A 20,916-nucleotide genomic window follows, 5' to 3' on the forward strand; every position below is an offset into this window, starting at 1 on the left:
AAAAAGCACGAATTAATACTTCTCATTCAATAATATAATCCCCATATTATTATATTACAAGAGTCACCGCAAAAACCTGACTCCATTTTTTCAGTAAAGGGTTATAATGTTGAACGCCTGGATGATTGTTGGTATGGAGGGGTACTCACTTTAATTGCATCGCATATACAATATGCTAACGTCTTTCTATCTTATGATTCCTAAAACATACTCCTTGGCTGTGAGAGTACATTTCCTTATCGTGAACCTCTACTGTCCACCTTCCATACAAGGCAATGCCCTTCAATGGCATCAATATTTTTCCCAGTCTTCATCCCAAGACCGTTTAATAATAGCAAGTGATCTCAACGGGCATCACACTGACTGGGAATGTATCAATACTACAACAAAAGGTCGTAATATTTTAATGCAGTCTTAAATAACCACCTGTTTATTTTAAATTATGATTCCCCTACGCGGCTATCTCCACCCGGGCACCCTAATAGTGCAGTAGATCTATCAATTTGTTGCGAAAATGTAGTCTATAAATCAATGTGGTATACGCACAAAGATACTCATTCTCAGTGATCATTTTCCAATCATTATTGACATTACTACACAACTTCATCCTCAGAACAAAGCTTTAACACCTCAGCATAGAACACGGAATCTGCAAGATTTTGATTTCGGCCTATTTCATGATTATATTTTAAACCACATTAAATTCGCATCACAAACAGCCTCCGCCTATACTTGCTTATATCAACATATTCAAAACTACCTAGATATATATCACCCTTTTCATTTTCGCAACTATAGCAATACTACTAGACGTCTTAACAATCACTGGTGGAATAAGCAATGCGCCGCTATGGTGAAACGAAGAAGCAGCCTGCTCAAAAGTTCAAATCAAAATTTCACACCTGCCAATTATGTGCAATATAAAAAGTACACTGCCCACTTGAGAACATTTTTCAACGAAAGACGAAGAGAATCTTGGAAATGTTTTATTAACTCCCTCAATAGAAACACCTGTATTAAGGATATTTGGGCCACTATCAAAAAACTAGCTCATACGGGATGCATTAAACTCGACCAACCACACTTCGAAAGCATCTTCCAATTTTGACACCTTAACACCGGATTTTGTTGTCCAAGAATATAGGCAGAATACTACAATTCCACTTCCTGATAAATTTCTCACGCTCTCTCAACCTATATGTAACCTAGATTTCTTTAACATACTCCACAAGAAACCTACTTCTGCTTCTGGACCCGACTATATTAAAAAAAATGCTCTCCCATCTTCTTTACCATGTATACGAAATAATCGTAGCGTATTACAATCAAATACTAAACTCCGCTGTCCCTCCTTCTGCATGGAATATATTTACGCTCGTACCCATACAGAAACCAAAACTCTCGACCACAAATCTCATCGAAGGTAGAGGAATCTGTTTGTCATCTTTAAGGAAGGTCTTCCTCCAGTATTATGTTGTCTCGCTTATTGCAATTTGCTACCCGCATATCAATATGCCTTTATAAAAGGGAGAAGCACAACGGACCCTACTAATATATTAACGGATCTATTGCTAACAAAACAACGCAAACACGGAACAATTGCTGCTTTTCTTGATATCAAAGCTGCCTATGACATCGTGCCCATACACATGTTACTGTCACAACTTCATAACTTACACCTCCCTGATAACTTTCTCAAAATGCGCAAACATCTGTTATATTTTCGGCGAATGGAAATCACGTGCCAGACCTATACATCTAATGTACGATACGCGTCAAATGGGTTGTCTCAGAGCGACATTTTTAAGTGGTGGTGGTGGTGATTATTGTTTTAAGAGGAAGTACAACTAGGCAACCATCCTCTATATAACACTAATCAGAGTGAAATAATGGAAGGGGTCCGACACTTCGAAAAATGAAGATATCGGCCAAAGGAAGACAAGGGCCACGAAGGGCATGAAAATGAAAGACTCCCTAGCCCTCGCAAACCTAATAGCGTCGGGGTCTGAAAAGAACAAGAGTTGACCAAGGGAGGTCGGATAGGATAGATAAAAGTGAGGAGCCTGGCACAAGTAAGTGGAAGCAATGCCAGGACTCAGCTGAGGGCCCCGTGGTCGCCAACCCACGCTCCAAAGTTCAGAGTCCCTGAGGCCCCTTTTAGTCGCCTCGTACGACAGGCAGGGGATACCGTGGGTGTTATTCTACCGCCCCCACCCACAGGGGGCATTTTTAAGTGGCCTATTATTCGCTCTATACTTAAAGGATTTAGAATGTAGCGTAACAGGCGATGCAAGAATATTTATTACTTTATGCAGATGATAGTCATTTGTTCTTCTAATGAAAGTCTGGAAGTCTGCAGAAATATTATGACTAGAGCAATAATTAATGCTAAGGCATGGTTAAATGAGCACGGCTTGGAATTATCCTCTACCAAAAATGTGGCCATGATTTTTACGCATAAACGCAACTATAATACAGACTCTTTCAGAATTGCAAATATTACACTTCCGATCGTAAGGGTGCACAAATATTTAGGTACCGTATTTATTTACATAATAGACTATGTCCTGGAAACCCCATTTTGAGTACCTTTCGTGGAAGACTCAAAAAATTTACCAATATATTGAAATTGACAGTTCGGTGGAACTGGGGTGCTGTTCCCGTAACGGCTTTATTACTTTACCGGCATACAATACGCTCGCTTTTAGATTATGGCTCCCTTTAATTTTGATATTGCTTCCTCCACTCTTATGCATAAGTTCAGTGTAATTCAACATCGAGCACTACGATTATGTATAGGCGCTTTAACCTCTACCCCGACTAAATGCGTTACTTGTTGAAACATGTGATATGCCTCTACACTTGTATTTAGCTTCTAAATTTTTACTGCAAAGAATGGCGCTAGCTAGACATCCTATCCTACCCAAACTACAATTACTGGCGGAATATCGGCAACGTTCTCACCAGCAATCACGAACTCCTGCTTTGTTGGACGCTTTCCACTTGACGCGACAAAAATATTCAAAATATTTCGCTTCCACACAATACAATGCCATATAATATTATGCACTACAAACCTAATATTATAGCGTCTCAGCACATTTCCTTTAACAACAGCACAACGCAACCTTCCGGTATACCTAACCCAACACTTAAAATGGCGATAAATGATCTCAACCCTACTCTCATAATATATACAGATGGATCCAAACAAAATGTAGGCACGGGGGCCGCATATTAGGCTACATTCCACAGTTACAAATCAGTGAGCAGTATATTCTTCCAAACCATGCCTCAATATTTACTGATCAGGTTTTCGCTGTCCGACAAGCTTTGCTATACCAAAAACATCACATCACCAAAGCGATCATTTTTACAGATTCCTTAAGTGTGCTTCAAAGTTTAATGCCACACAAGTCCTATAAAAATTGGTACATCTGCAACATTCGACGCCTATTATTTGAACTCGATGACACTGGAGCTGATGTAACTTTAATATGGATAAATGGGCATTCGAACAACGCCGGTAATGACCAGGCTAATAAAATGGCAAAACAAGCTGCATCCGGAACAGGCATCAACGCTTCCATTGCCCTCCCCAAATACAGTAGAGAGCTAGAGACAATACGCGACACTTAGGGATTTAGCCTTGCTAAAATGGGAGATAATTCGACGGTGGCGCTCCTAGTGACTTGACCTGAACAAATCGCGCTAAATTCAAATATCAATGGAAATGTATATACGGAAATGGATAAATAAATTACGTCTAGAAAGAAAGTATTATTGAGATATTAACTTCGAAGTTGCTAAAGCAATTCTGGATAAATGAATGAAGAATTATTTAAAAGGTTGTTATTCAAAGACTGAAATTAGACACATAAACAAGATATGAAATGGGCTGCTGTGAAATGGCTTGATCTTTCATTTATGCATTACTTTTTTAGCTTTAGCATTCCTGCCTGAACTTTTACGGATGGATTTGTCTTTTTTCTCATTTAAAAAAAATTGTATAATCACATTAAGACACTTGTCAATAAAAATATCGGCACATTCCTTGCACACATGATGCAATGAATTAACATTTAAAAGCTGGACAATTTTCCTCTTAACATGAAGCCTACTAACAGAAAGAAAATCTATAAAATTCCTTCTTTAATCTGAGAAGAGGGATTAAAGAAAAGTATGAAAATGTTGTCGATAGTGATGCTTTGAGGAATATTTATGTACAATTAGAGTAAAAATGTAATATACACTTGGCTGTATAGTCAAGGATTTTTAAAGTCGCTGGCCCAGAAATGATCTGAACAGATCTTATAATTCTTATATAAGCGTCACGTCCCTTCTTTCTTGTACACCTTATCCAAATCACTTCTGTGACATTTCAAAACCCACAGATCACACCTACAACAACACATCAGTATTGAAGGTTAACTGCTGCACTATAGGCCTACAATAAAATATGCGTATTACATTTTATGCCAGTTAAAATATGGGTCGAGCAGGTCAGAAGATTATGAAGTGCTATAAAAATCTGTCACTGGAAAAATATATATGCAAACACAATATTACTTACATGTTCTTGTCACGAGGGAACCTGAAGAACGACCGCGCATTTTTCTCTACTTCGTAATTACTGCAGCCAGACACAGCTCATATCTTTCCCCTCATGTTGAGAGGAGATATCAAGGAATGACACACGCTACTATTTATGTCAACTCACTGAAAATGCACAAATAACACCAAAAACTTCACACAAAAATACACGTGCTCTTATGAGAGAATCAGTACTGTTCAGGTCTATCCGCTAGAGTGAGTTCCAATAGCTGTCCCTCGATATCTCGCTCATTGTCGCGTATTGTCTCTACTGTATTTGCCCTCCCCTACACAGATTTCACTAGCTATTCAACACAAATGGCTGGCAGCACAACTGGATACAATCGGCGAAACTAAATGGAAAATATTATCAGCTGCAACTGAGCATTGCTAGTCACCCATGGTTTTCAAAAACAAAATATTCACGCAGACGAAGTATTAGATTACACTTCAATCATGCTTTGACTCCGGCTTATAAATTCAAATTTAAAATGACGGATTCACTCATGTGTTCATGTAATAATAGCATGGCCGACGTTAATCATATTTTCTTTCAATGTTTCCCTTTCACCCTACATAGAAAACGTTTTTTCCACAATTTACACTCGCAAAAAATCAGAGTACGCACAACAGTAACTAGACTCGTTCATCAACCTACACCGTCAATTGTTCTTGCTATTCAAGAATTTTTGGATAACTGTAACATTCAACTCTAACTTCCTTTGACTAGTGAGTCTTATGCGCTTCTTAACTCGCATCCTCCTCTACATAACTGTAACCTATGACGTCGTCACATACTGTATATGAGTTGACCAGTGGCAGCTCGTGACAAAATTTTTAGGGGGTTCACAACAACATTTTTGTTCATGTCTCAAATCAGCAGAAAAGTAACATACTGTAGGTACATAAATCACTTCACCAAAAGTTCCTTGTACGGTTCCTTTTTCACAAAAAATATGGTAGAACCCCTGTAACCGAGGATAAATTTTATACTAGACTAATCTGTTAGTGTAGAACAAAGGTAAAATTCATAATAACTTTAGTACACTGCGGATATTGAAGGATGCGAGCACTATTCTTGGTTTTTAAATAGCACGAAGTTCACCTAGGCACGACGAGAAGCATGGAAATAATGTGCCGCATTTACCGGTCGATTTTTTAAAAATTGTTTCCGAATTGACCGCACTAGTCTCCACATTATCTCGGTTAATCAGGGTTCTGCTCTATCACATGTTAATTTTTTCTCGTCTTGGAAATTACAGACAACACTAGCAAAGGGAATTCAATACTCGCGTTTTTGTGTGCATGAAACTTTTCATGTTAATTTATTTTTGCACTCAAATGAGCAAGGTCTGTGCACCCAGCTAAATTCCATACACTTCTTTCTTTGTTGAACAATAAACAGGGCAAACAAAAATGCGCACTCCTAGACCACCATCCACAGAGCCACTTGCATGTTTCGTACATTTCTCAAACTTACGCCTATAGCCGCGTTTGTCAGTTTTTGTAAGGTTCTCAATAATCAAATCTGGTCTGACCGGTCCAAGCCTTATAATTTCTAAGTTACCCTGATAGGTTAATATTTCTTTCTTAATCTGCTTACCCTCCAGGGTTGGTTTTTCCCTCGGATTCGGCGAGCGATCCCACCTCTACCGCATTCAAGGGCAGTGTTCTGGAGCGTGAGACATTAGGTCGGGGGATACAACTGGGGAGGATGACCAGTACCTAGCCCAGGCGGCCTCACCTACTATGCTGAACAGGGGCCTTGGTGGGCGATGGGAAAATTGGAAGGGATAGACAAGGAAGACGGAAGGAAGCGGCCGTGGCCTTAAGTTAGGTACCATCCCGGCATTTGCCTGGAGAAGTGGAAAACTACTTTGAGGATGGCTGAGGTGGAAATCGAACCCACCTCTACCCAGTTGACCTCCAGAAGCTGAGTGGACCCAGTTCCAGCCCTCGTACCACTCTTCAAATTTCGTGGCAGAGCCGGGAATCGAACCGGGCCTCCGGCGGTAGCAGCTAATCACACTAACCACTAGAGCCTACACCACAGAGGCGGACGGTTAATATTTCGCTGGTTAAAATTAACTGAACTGAATTAATTTCCTCTTACACAAAGAATACCATGGTTACAAACCATACAAACAGAGAAGCAAAACACAACACTCAAATAAATTTCAATTGAGAAGATTTTCGAGTCACAAGGTAAAGCAAACTTCTTCCCGCAATTGCGAACACCTGTTCACGAGCTAGAAAATGCCTATTCAGAACTACTAGCGAAATCTGCCGGTAATGTAATGCAATAGTATCTCCTGCGGGGCTGTGGCTAACAGTAATAGGGGAGGTGGCGGACCCTTGTGGTCAACTGTAATACTGCCACTGGTTTGAGGATTGCTCAAGATGGCAAAGCACGTACCTTACCGTGCTCCTTGCTAATGGGAATATCAGTGCATAAACCATGACGTCATCTGCTTTGCGCATGCGTATAGTCTTCAGCACAATAGCGCATTACACAGTGTGCCCGCTGCACTGTCAGTCAAAACGAACAACTGTCGGTGTAACGGAGCTTCGATATAAGTCGAATGCTTTCGATCGATTGTTGAAATCAGGTCGAAAGAAAGGAAAGTTTTAAATTATCCATGAATGCGTAAAGTTGTATTAAAACTGGGTGTTCGCGTGCTCCTGTGCTCCTAAGAGCCCACCGCCACTGGAGTTGACTATGTTTGTAAGTATAGGAGATATTATAAGTAGAATTTTGTAAACAATATAAATTTATTAAGAATGATCTGTTTGTTTAATAGAAAAAAATTGTTAGCATAAATTGTATATTATTGTATTCTAGAAAAAAAAAAATTTCTTCTGTTGTTAATTTAAAATTTAGTGCTTGACAATAATGTATTTTAGTGTACCATTTGCCACCGAGGTAGACACCTCATTTGCAAATAAAGATTTTGATTGATTGATTGATTGATTGATTGATTGATTGATTGATTGATTGATTGATAAATGAACATACATCCTCGTCCGGTAACCCTAGTGTTTCTACAAGTGTTGAACAACTCTATCCATCACCAGTAAAACTCAAAGGTATGTTTCTCACACGTGTTGTGACTGGGTAATGGCTGTTCTGCAGCACCCAAAAAGAGAAGGCTGAGGAAGCTGCTGTAGCGCACGAGTACAAACATCGTGCGGTCGGTCTGAATTTATAAGAGACTGTAAGTATTTTGGGCAGCCACATTCTTTGCTATTGGCTTTACGTCGCACCGACACAGATATGTCTTACGGCAACGATGGGACAGGAAAGGGCTAGGACTGGGAAAGAATCGGCCATGGCCTTAAGGTACAGCCCCAGCTTTTGCCTGGTGTGAAAATAGGAAACCATGGAAAACCTATCTTCAGGGCTGCCAACAGTGTGGTTCGAACCCACTATCTCCCAAATACTGGATACTGACCGCACTTAAGCGACTGCACCTATTGAGCTCAGTACCACATTCTTTGGGGTGATGAACATGACTAATAATAAAAGATCCATACGGTACACTTACATAGAAATACCTGCAAGTGGTGTAAGAAATAAAATGTGGTAATTTCCAGGGCTTTGAGCTGGTACGGAACGGGTCGCTGTATCTGGGCGGGGGGGAGGGGGAGTTTTTGTTTAGCGACCTGGGGAAAGAATAATATGCACACATACCCTATAGGCCTACCATCTCCCGAAATATTCTGAATATAGGCCTACTTGTTCCAGAGATTAGGTTCACTAAGGAAAATGTTTTCGGAAATATTCAAAATACTCTTTCAGAGCGATCTTATTTCTTTCTGCTACATCATTTTTATTTACAGTATGTTGAGGAACGGAGAGGTAATCAATTTGGGCGGAATTCTTCTTCTTTGGACGCCGTCACCCTACGATGGTTGGCGATCAGATTATAACTTGCGAAACAACGGCTCTAAAGATTTCAAGGGAAGTTTGCCCATCCAAAGTTGCAAGTGTTCAGCCAGGAATTTCTCAGTCTGGCCACCACAGAGCGTTTTCCTTAAATTTTCCCCTCGATGGGTTAAGTTCATAATGTTCACTTCTCATGATGTACTTAACCTTTCGTTCCTTGATGAATGTTAGCTCTTTTTTCTTGTTTAACAAGTTGAGGACTTCCTCATTGGTCTTTCTTTCTATCCAGAATATTTGAAGCATTCTTCTGTACAAGTATGTTTCGAAAGCTTCAATCTGCCTCTCCAGCAAAGAGCTGAGTGTCCAACCTTCAAAACCATACAGAAGGGCAGCCACGTTCAAATTGTAGGCCTACATATCTAGAATTTCCACAGCTAGTATTGTGTTCCCCTGCCGGTGGGGCGGTAGAATAACACCCATGGTATCCCCTGCCTGTCGTAAAAGACAACTAAAAGGGCCCCCAGTGGCTCTTAACTTTGGAGAGTGGGTTGGCGACCACGAGGCTTTTAGCTGAGTCCTGGCATTTTTTCCACTTGTGCCAGGCTCCTCACTTTCATCTATACTATTCGACCTTCCTTGGTTAACTCTCGTTCTTTTCCGACTCGACGTTATTTGGTTCCCGAGGCCTAGGGAGTCTTTCATTTTCACGCCCTTCGTGGCCCTTCTCTTTCTTTGAACGATACCTCCATTTTTTAAATGACCGATCCCTTCCCTATATTCCCTCTGATTAGTGTTATATAGAGGATGGTCGCCTAATTGTATTTCCTCTTAAAACATAATCACCACCAGCTGGTATTGTGTCCTTTATAAAGTTGTAAATCAACTTTTACATCACTAGACCCAGAATGCCCCCCACCCCCACCCCCCACCCCAAATTTAATTTTCCTTACTAATTTAATTGGGTACTAGCTCCTTACATATAAAAACTCGCCGAAAAATTGAGTTCCAGTTACCCCAGAACTTCTTTGTAAACTATGTTTGTGGTATTGCATTTTGGGGCTAAGATGACGAGGCTGCTGGAATATGTGACTGTACATGTGAGAAACAGTCCTGTCATGTCGAAAAAAAAAATTTGGTTCCTTTATTTTTAAAGAAGATTCCAAGTACCTATTTTCACATCTGAAATATCTAAGTGGATTTTCCAAAAATAATAAAAATACATAGCGGTATTTCTTTATTTTTAAAGGAGATTTCAAATGCCAATTTCTTCTTCTGTAACATCTCCAGTTTTGGAGATATTTGTATCGTCATAAAAAGAATTCAACTCGGTCTTCACTTCTTTTCAAACTCCACCCCCTTAATTGAATTTTCCGAAAACAAAAACTCATGTTTCTTTATTTAAAAGAGATTACAAATACGGCACCAATTTTTATGTCTGGTACATGTTAAGTGTTTGAGATATACTCATTTAAAAATCTTCCCAATTTTTCAATTCTTTCTACACCTTTACGTGGATTTTTTTTTAAATACGTGTTTCTTTATTTTTAAAGGAGATTCCAAAAACCAATTTTCACATCTGTAGCATCTTCAGATTTTGAGAAATACAAATCCTCATAAGAAAATTCAAACACTTGTTTGGTCCTTTTCACCCTCCCCCTCCCCCCCCCCCCCACCTTAAATCGATTTTACAAAAACAAAACAAAATACGTGCTTCTTTATTTTTAAAGGAGATTCCAAATACTAGTTTTCACATCTTTAACTGTTAAGGTTTTGCAACTGAATATCCATAAATCCTCCCTTACACTGGAATATAAATGTATCCCCAGAATTTCATTTCTTTATGTCCAGTAGTTTTGGTTCGGTAATGAGTTGGTTAGTCGGGACATGTTATATAACTTAAACATGACATATTTCCTGGCATTGTGGTTTTAAGTTAAGACAGAGATTTAAAAGTGAATTAGAAGTATAACCAGCAATATGTTTTATGTTAATACAAACAAAGCTTAGTTGAGGAGGAAATAAACTGCATAGCATAAACACCTCATACATGACAGCTATGTCAGTTGCTTACCTATTTAAAATTTTCCCACATTGTCACACAAAGCTGTTACAAACGCGTATAAAATTAATGAAGCGCCAAAGCAACACTGCTCACTGATGATACGCTAGCAACAAGAATGCGATATGTAAGCAGCGTTGAATGATGCGAGGATCTGACCACAGCCCCACCCTATTATTGGAACTATTAAGCAAAATTCCATCATTAATGCAGTGTTTCCAGGGAGGGTCCACATCGGTTTGGGGCCCCCTAACGTTGGGCCCACTTGCATTGCTGTGTCTGTGGGGCAGTTATTTACGCCATTAACTCCTCTATATCTGAGTGATGAATGTATCAGGATATGTTGGTAAACTTTGTGGTATACGGTATGAGCATATTGCAACATGCTTTAAATATGTAATTTTGTTCAGATCCACTTAAATTTACCAGCATTTACGGTATTCCTGTCGATGTATAAAGTATCAATCAATCACTATTGATCTGCATTTAGACCAGTTGTCCAGGTGGCAGATTACCTATCCATTGTTTTCCTAGCATTTTCTTAAATAATTTCAGGGAAATTGGAAATAAATTGAACATCTCCCTTGGTAAGTTATTTCAAGCCCTAATTCCCCTTTGATTCAATGAATATTTGCCCCAATTTGTCCTCTTAGACACCACTCAAACTTATTTGTCTACTAATGTCATTCCATGCCATCTCTCCACTGACAGCACGGAACATACCGTTTAGTTGAGCAGCTCATTTCTGCAAAATTTCTGCAATGCTACTTGTTTGTCGGAAATCAACCAGAACAAATCGAGCTGCTTTTCTTTGGATTTTTTCCAGTTCTTGAATTAAGTAATCCTGGTGGGGTCCCATACACTGGAACCAACTCTGTCTTACCAGAGACTGATATGCCCTCTCCTTTACATCCTTACTACAACCCCTAAACACCCTCATGACCATAACCATGGGCAGAGATCTGTACCATTTATTTACAATCTTTCCTTATTTTAACACCTGGGTACTTACAATGATTCTCATAAGGAACTTTCACCCCATCAACACAGTAATTAAAACTAAGAGGACTTTTCCTATTTGTGAAACTCACAACCTGACTTTTAAACCCAGTTATTCATCATACTATTGCGTACTATCTATCTCACAACATTAGAGAGGTAATTTTGCAGTTGCTCACAATCTTGTAACTTATTTGTTACTCAGTACAGAATAACATTGTAGTGAAGTACACAACACACTAAATCTGCTTTAACTACACTTTATTTTACAACACAATTATCACTACACAAATGTACAAAAACAGCTCACTCCATCTTTACTTTTTTCTGCCGCTTTCCTCTCGGCAAAGATGAGTTATCTCCGGTTTTTAGTTCACTCAAAGTCCACTAGGGGCGGCCTACACCGCTCCCCCTCCAGTAACCAAGTTACGATACAAAGACAATATAAACATAAACAAAATATACCATAATCACAAGAATATTAAATATATGCAACATCATCTAAATAGCGAGTGGGGAACCTGACAGTCCTTCCACTACGTGATTTTGTTAACACTTTCTCCTTGCTGGGTTTGTCCGGGGAATCCGCGGTTGATCCATCAGGGGGGCAGAGTCCTTGCAAGACACCTGGTCGTTCTTCATGACGAGCTGTAGAAGTTTCATCATCTGCTGCTATGAAGTAGGCTGGTTTCAGGCGATCAATGGAGACATTCACAGATTTATTTTTTATGGTAACCGTGAAATATTTATCAGTTTTGGCAGTTACCAGGAAAGGACCTTCATATGGGGGTTGCAAAGGTTTTTTCACTCTATCGATTCTCAGAAATACATGAGTACATTTACTCAAGTCTTTATGGATGAACACAGTTCGGGAAGTTTTGTGCTTAACTTCCACAGGCCTGAGTTGCTGCATGTGCTGCTGAAGTTTGGAGACAAAAGTTTCTGGTTCGGTATGAGATGGAGGGTTATCAAAGAATTCACCTGGAAGCCTAATATGCGTGCCATACACCATTTGTGCAACTGAACTGTTCGAGTCCTCCCGGAGTGATGCGCGTAGACCTAGCAACACAGTTGGAAGGGTGTCTGTCCACTTTATAGAGTTGTGGGCTTTGATAGCAGTTTTTATTGTTCGATGCAGACGTTCAACTTTACCATTGCTCTGCGGATGATAGGGTGTCGTACGTTTAAGCTTCACACCACACAATTCGGAAAGATTCTTAAAGAGCTGACTTTCAAACTGTCGGCCTTGGTCAGTGACTAGATTTGCTGGGACTCCAAACCGCGTCACCCAATGATCATAAAATGATTTTGCTACCGTCTCTGCTGTTATATTTTGCAATGGTATTGCTTCCATCCAGTTGGTGAAGCGATCTATACATGTGAGGCAGTAGATATAGCCATCAGAAGGTGAAAGGGGGCCAACAATGTCTATGTGAACAGTGCTGAACCTCTCATCAGGTTCTTGAAAATGGCTGACTGGCGATTTGGTATGTCTTGTTATTTTGCTTTTTTGACATCCCATGCAAGCTTGCGTCCATTTTGTGACGTCATTCTTGATACCAGGCCAGATAAACTTGGAAGTCATCAGCCTAACAGTAGTCTTTTTCCCTGGATGCGCCATGTTGTGGATCTGAAGAAAGAATTGTTTGCGAAATTCTTTTGGAATGTATGGCCTTATGTTGTTTGTGGAGGTATCACACCACAGTAACTTTCCAGAAGGCAGTGGGTAGCTCTTGAACACGAGTGACTGACTTTCCTCTTGAAGTTGTTTAAGTTCACTGTCTTGACGTTGGCTTTCAGCGACTGTGTCGTAATCGATGACAGTCATAGATTCAATCCGTGACAGGTTATCCGCAACAATATTGTCCTTGCCACTAATGTGTTGGATGTTCGTTGTAAACTGGGAGATATACTGAAGATGTCGCAGCTGCCGTGGAGATGCCTTCTCATTTTTCTGATTAAATACAAAAGTGAGTGGTTTGTGGTCCGTATATATTATGAAGTCTCTTCCTTCAAGAAAATGTTTGAACTGCTTGACAGAGAGGTAGATTCCTAACAGTTCACGGTCATAGGTGCTATACGCTCTCTGTGTATCGCTTAACTTCTTCGAAAAGAATCCAATAGGTTTCCATCCTTTCTCTTCATACTGTTGCAGGACACTTCCTACTGCGAAGTCACTTGCATCTACTGCCAGGGCCAGCTGGTATGTTGGGTCTGGAAATGTAAGCAGTGCTGCATTTGCCAAGTCCTGCTTACATTTTTCAAATTTTGTGATAGCTTCTGGTGTCCAGTTAATTTGTCGCTTATCTTTCTTTTTAGCACCTTTGAGATAAGCATGCAAAAGAGACTGCGTTTCTGCTGCATCCTTGAGGTAACGTCTGTAGAAATTAACGGTACCTAAGAATACACGAAGGTCATGAACTGTCTGTGGTAGTTTGTAGTCAACAATCGCTTTCACTTTATCTGGTAAGGGTCTGGAGCCTTCTGTGGTGATTAAGTGTCCCAAGAATTCCACTTGCTCTACACCAAGTACAGACTTTGAGACATTGATTCGGAGGCCAAATTCATGTAGCTTCTCAAACACAATCTTAAGATGCTCACGATGTTCCTCTACTGATTCTGAAGCAATTAGGCAGTCATCAAGATATGGAAAAATAAAGTCTAGGCCTCTAAATACCTCATTAATGAAACGTTGGAAGGTGCTTGGTGCATTACGGAGTCCAAACGGCATCACATTAAATTCATATAAGCCAAATGGAGTGATAATAGCGGTTTTAGGTTTGTCTTCCTCTGCTACAGGGATTTGGAAATATGCCTTGAAGAGGTCGAGCTTGCTAAATATTTTCTTACCCCTCAAAATATGTTGAAAATCTTCAATCCGAGGAATTGGATATCGGTCTGGGATAGTTTGTGCGTTCAGTCGTCTGTAATCACCGCATGGTCGAAAAGTTCCATCCTTTTTGAGGACCAGTTGGAGAGGACTAGCCCATTGCGACTTTGATGGTCGAATAATTCCACTGTTTTGCATAAACTGGAATTCCTGTTTAGCAATGTGTAGCTTCCGAGGATCCAGCTGTCTGGGCTTGCAATAAACTGGTTGGCCTTCAGTTGGGATGAAGTGTTGAATGTCGTGTTTGATTTGATTAGGTAGTAAATTAGGTTTCGTTAAATCTGGGTAACTGGATAAGAGATCGGCAAACGTTTGTGCATTTGACATTGTGCTAACAACATTATCAGCTGTGATGGCTGTTACTTCACCCATGACAGAGAGTTTAGTCTCGCCAACAATTAACTGCTTTTTATTTAGGTCAATTAGTAAGTTGAACTTCTTCAGAAAATCAGCACCTAATATGCCCTTGCCAATTTTAGCTACTATGAAAGGCCACTGGAATTGTCGACGGAGTCCCAAATCAATATTCAGTGTTCTAAGTCCATAAGTTGGGATTTCTGTGCCATTAGCTGCAAACAGTTTAAAATCTGGGTCACAGTTTCTGTTACTGGAAGTGACAGGGATTATTGAAACATCGGCTCCACTATCCACTAGGAAGTGCAAACCCGTATTTTTGTCACGTACAAATAAACGGGGTTTACAGCAATCCTTAATACTTTCAGTAGTGGAGCTTGCTGCCAACTCTACTACTGTTTGGTGTTTTCCGAATTTTTCCACGAGCATGGAGGCTTGCATTTGTCAGGGAAGCACTTATTACCAAATCTGAAGTGGTAGTAACAGTACTTTCCGTTTGGGTCGTACTTCTTTTTGCTTCGGTTTCGGCTCGAACTTCGACTGCGGGGCCTAAAAGTGCGCATTGAAGCTATCTGTTGCTCTAGGGCGGCTATCTGTGCAGAGAGTTTCGAGATAGCGTCGTTACTTACGGACGCATCAGTACCGCTATTTTCCACACTGTAAAGTTTACTGCAGGGATTCATTTCAATGATTTTGTCGGCCATAATTGCGATTTTTTCCAAGTTTTCGTCCGATACGATTAGAACATGTTTGATAGAGTCCGGTAATTTCTCAAGCCACAAGGTACGAAGCACTTTTTCGGAAACATTCACGCCTGCTAAGGACTGCATTTTCCTTAAAAGCTGACTAGGTTTCAGATCGCCTAATTCTAGGCCTGTTACCAACCGTTTTATTTGTTTATCTTCGCTTTCCTTGAAGATATTTAGAAGGCGTTCTTTAGCCGCGGAATATTTATTCAGTTCCGAACTTTTGATAATGTCCCAAATGTTTTCGAGATATTTAGGTTCGAGCTGAGACACGAGGTAGTTAAATTTAGTGTCCTCTTGGGTAATTCTTGAGATAGAAAACTGAGCTTCCACTTGAAAGAACCATATTTCAGGTTTTTCTATCCAGAAAGGAGGGATCTTGATGCTTACCTTGTTAGCTTCACCCACCATGTGTCCTGAATGAGATTCGTTTGCCGTTGGCGTACCCGTTGTGTTGTTTTCATCCATTGTTCTTCACGCTTACACTACACTTATGCACTTCGCGATGTTTACTGCGCACTTCCGTCACTGAATCACGTCGGGGTCACCAATTATGTAGTGAAGTACACAACACACTAAATCTGCTTTAACTACACTTTATTTTACAACACAATTATCACTACACAAATGTACAAAAACAGCTCACTCCATCTTTACTTTTTTCTGCCGCTTTCCTCTCGGCAAAGATGAGTTATCTCCGGTTTTTAGTTCACTCAAAGTCCACTAGGGGCGGCCTACAACATCATCCTCAAAATGCCTTCTCCAATTCCACTTCTTTACTCATATCTTTTATATTTATAAGAAAACATAAAGGTCCAATAATACTGCCTTGAAGAATTCCCCTCAGGGCCAGAAAGCTTCGCCTGCCCTAATGCTCTGAAATACTGAGCAAGCTGGCTATACAGTTGAGGTTGCTTGGCTATGAGCTTGCATTTGGGAAATGGTATGTTCAAATCCCACTACTGTCAGCTCTGAAAATGGATTTCCATGGTTTTCTATTTTCACATGCCTTAAGGCCACAGTCACTTCCTTCAGTCTTAATCCTGTCCTATCACATCTGGTCATATGACTTGTCTGAGCAGATGTGACATAAAGACAAAATATGAAGTACTAGCCTAAGATTTTATCTATTCAAAGTGTGATCTGCCACAGCGTTCCATCCATTGTATGGCAAAATGTCGAGACAAAAGTTTTATCAGTATGGTATAGTAATATTATTGGCTCTGTATTCCAGGTTTGTGATGTTCTTGAGGTGACTGATATTGTCCAACTACTTACATCCACTGGCTTCAAACTGAGACATGTGGATACTATAGCTGCCTTGGATCAGAAACCTGTTGCAGGGGAAACTCAGGATTATAGTTGCCGAGTGGTTGTTTCTTGTGCCCATTCTGGCTTGCGTGCTGTACTGGAGTCTGGAGGTACATCTTGTCGTTGCCCACTGGTTGACAAATCTGATGGTCACTTTTGGGAAGTCAGGAGTTCAGGACCCACAAGTAGTAAGGTAAATTTCCTTATTCTCCCAAGTTCTGATATTGTACTATAAGAGTGAAAAAATTACTATATCACCTTTTTAAATAATATTTAAAATACTGATATTCTTCATACATTGCCCCCTGTGGGTAGCAGCATAGAGTAACACCCATGTATCTCCTACCTGAATAAGAATAAGATGGTAGAAGTATAGGAAATAGGTTACAGTAGTGTGTATGTTCAGTCCTCAACCCGAAGGCTGGTTGGATCCTCAACAGCTCCACCATCAGCTATCACAGATGGCCTAGACATCACTGAAGAGGCATACTAGGGAAATGAGGAGTGATGTAGTTTCCCATTGCTTTCCTCACCGAGCCAGAATTTGCTATTACATATCAGTCTATCAAGCCCACTGAAATGCATGTACCAACCGACCCTATGAGCAACATTTTCATACCGTTCATAGCAGGGACTGGCTGCATAAGGAATGGCATCACTAGCACCGCTGATACCTCAGTCACTTTCATATTGTCGAAGCCAATCAGTCAATCAAGCAATCAATCAATCGCAATCAATTGCTACTGATCTGCATTTAGGACAGTCGCCCAGGTGGCAGATTCCCTGTCTGTTGTTTTCCTAGCCTTTTCTTAAATGATCTCAAAGAAATTGGAAAATTATTGAACATTTACCTTGGTAAGTTATTCCAATCCCTAACTCCCCTTCCTATAAATGAATATTTGCCCCAATTTGTCCTCTTGAATTCCAACTTTATCTTCATATTGTGATCTTTCCTACTTTTAAAGACACCACTCAAACTTATTCGTCTACTGATGTCCTCCCATGCCATCTCTCCACTGACAGCTCAGAACATGCCACTTAATTAAGCAGCTTGTCTCCTTTCTCCCAAGTCTTCCCAGCCCAAGAACAAGACAGAGACATATCAATGAAAGTAACAAAACTCCTCTAGCCTATACCAGAAGACATAGTGCACTGTAAACACTAGGTCCTGCGAGCAAAGGCATATTACAGTAGAATGGAACAAATTTCATTCTCTAAAATCATTCAGTTAGAAATATAGACATACTGGTACCCTTTCTGAGGAAGTTACTGTCTTCTATGGTCATTGTTTATAGGAAACTGCAGACACAGTGGGTTGGGGAGGCAAAGTTTGTACGAAGCCAGAGAAGGTAGCATCATCCACTAATACTGGGAGGGCATCCTCCTACCTGTCGAAAATGGAAAAACCAGTAGGAAGGAGATCTGCATCAGGGCATGGTCCTTCCTGACATAGAAATAAGTTGTGGGAAACTTCAGTGATTCATTCTGGCTTGGAATTTTAATCTTCTAATGAGGAAATGAAAGTAGATGTGTCACTTCTGTCTTCAAATGCAGGTAGAAGTAATGTTTATGGTATAAGCAGGTTACTGCTGAAGTCTTACACTTCCACAAAACAGTCCACAGTGTTACAAAGGAACTGTAGGAGCTACGAAAAGCATATTCTTGCAGTTTGCTTTTAGCATAGCTTATCATCCCAGGACTAACCTAAATTACCTGACTGTCTTTAGATGCTTTAAGCTATTTTCAACAGAGCAGGCCAATTTCAACTGAGCATCTGATGGCATTTGTACTCTAGTTAGCTCTAATATTTTCAGCAAACTGATAATCTTTTGAGAACAGGGGCGGCTTTTCAGGTAAAGTAGGTGAAGTGCCACTTCACCACTTATTTTTACCATAATGAATTACTTAAATTTATTTTTCTTATGATATTTGTTGGTTTTACGGAAATAAAATGTTTTATTGTACGGCGTTTGGAGCACCTCATCACCTGATGAGAACCAGGACAACTCACAAAAGCGCCTGCTGTCGGCCACAGTACAGCACGTGAGAATGAGTGAAGACGAGAGATTCCGCAGCTGATTCTACCTTCCAAGTGCTCCCTCCTAGCTCTTGGCCTTGGCAGTTGCCATGACAACCATGATGTCACCCGCGTACTTCCTACATAGGGGAATGTGCTAGTGAAGTTGTCGGAAGAGCGGAATGTTTCGTCTTCCCTGCATCATCCTGTGTGAAGTAAGAGTACTTACCCATCGTGGTTCATTCGTAGTGTTGTGCTGTTTTATTTAAATATGTATCCTATTTATGACATAGTGTGCATTTTATTATAAACACCATTTTCACGTTGAAGAAACAAAGATCAGAATGAAGTTCTACGTTTTGATCGCCCTACTGAATCACTGCAAATTTGTGATACACAAGAAGTGAAACATTCCAGTAAATCTTACAATCTTAGTTTCAAACGATCGTGGTTTAAGGAATTTCCATGGTTGTGCTCCTCTCCAGCTCTACAGAAGTTGTTTTGTAGGGCCTGATTGCCTTTTATCAATAAAAATAACGTTTGGAATAAAGAAGGATTTTCAGCCCTTTGAACATTACACGTTTCTTACATAAGCACTCAGACTCTGTAGAACATAAAATACGGCAGCTAGATTTCAAGACATTGGAAACAAACCAAAATACGATCTCTGATGTCCTGAAGGAAAATGCCAGACTGTATATTGTAATTGTACAGTTCAGTGAAAATATACATTTAAATAGGCTTTTCCTTCAGTTTGTAATTGATGCAGTGCTCTTTAAGTAAGCAAGAATTAGCTTTTCGTGGTCATGACGAAACATTAAATTCAATAAATCGTGGTCACGTGCTGGACCCTCCGCCAGTCACAGGTACAAGGTATGAGTACAAAACAACCAAAAACAACACGTAGTTCCTAAATCTTGTCCTCCTCTGTGGTGTAGGGGTTAGTGTGATTAGTTGCCACCCTGGAGGCCTGGGTTCGATTCCCGGCTCTGCCACGAAATTTGAAAAGTGGTACGAGGGCTGGAACGGGGTCCACTCAGCCTCGGGAGATCAACTGAGTAGAGGTGGGCTTGATTCCCACCTCAGCCATCCTCGAAGTGGTTTTCCTTGGTTTCCCACTTCTCCTCCAGGCAAATGCCGGGATGGTACCTAACTTAAGGCCACGGCCACTTCCTTCCCTCTTCCTTGTCTATCCCTTCCAATCTTCCCATCCCCCACCAAGGCCCCTGTTCAGCATAGCAGGTGAGGCCGCCTGGGCGAGATACTGGTCATCCTCCCCAGTTGTATCCCCCGACCCAGAGTCTGAAGCTCCAGGACACTGTCCTTGAGGTGGTAGAGGTGGAATCCCTCGCAGAGTCCGAGGGGGGGGAAAACCAACCCTGGAGGGTAAGCAGATTAAGAAACAAACAAGTTCCTAAATCTGTCACTCGAAACCGAATGGGTAATAGCTCTTCACCATACTTTACAGCCACGAGCTGCCACTGTTTGAGAACCAAGCTTAAAACAGTCAACTGTTCTTGTTACGACCACAGTTTATAACTTGTATTCCTTGGATGTTTCTGGTTCCACGAACTACAATTATGGATTTATTGCCCTGAGGTGTGAGGCATTTGAGTGGGAAGCCCTGAGCACTTTTAAGGACGTGGCTCTCAAAGTAATCAGATCAAAATTAGATGTATGGCTTTTCAGGCGTTTGCTCTATTAACCAGCATTTCGTCTTAGGCCTGACACTAGACTCGTCAGAGTAGAATTACCATCCCAGAGTAATATCCAAAAGCAGATGTTGAAGTACCTTAGTGAGGAGAGCTTATGCACCTAAGATCTAGCTGGAGTACTTTCCAACTCACTGGTGAGGGAGAATAATAGTCCATTCTTAAGCCTGACAAAGATCATAAATTTGCTAAGAGATTTGTCTTGTAAATTTCATATGTATGATTTTTGAGAGGACTGAGGAACATATCTGCATTAAAGAGCAGCGGTCGGACAAATCTCACAATAAAAGATAAAATAGTTGAGCAAGTGTAGTCAAGATGGCAGCTAGAGGAGACACGCACAAGCTTA

General features: G+C 40.5%; 1 protein-coding gene across 1 annotated transcript in view; it reads left to right on the plus strand.

The window, feature by feature from the left end:
- LOC136876881 (uncharacterized) overlaps positions 1-20,916 on the plus strand; it is a 93,315-nt gene that overhangs the window by 26,267 nt on the left and 46,132 nt on the right. Inside the window, exon 2 of the mRNA XM_068228478.1 lies at positions 16,762-17,031. Within this exon, the coding sequence (XP_068084579.1) occupies positions 16,762-17,031 (270 nt within the window). The remainder of the gene's footprint in view (positions 1-16,761; positions 17,032-20,916) is intronic.

The sequence above is a fragment of the Anabrus simplex genome, chromosome 7 (genome assembly GCF_040414725.1).
Source record: "Anabrus simplex isolate iqAnaSimp1 chromosome 7, ASM4041472v1, whole genome shotgun sequence".
Taxonomy (NCBI): domain Eukaryota; kingdom Metazoa; phylum Arthropoda; class Insecta; order Orthoptera; family Tettigoniidae; genus Anabrus; species Anabrus simplex.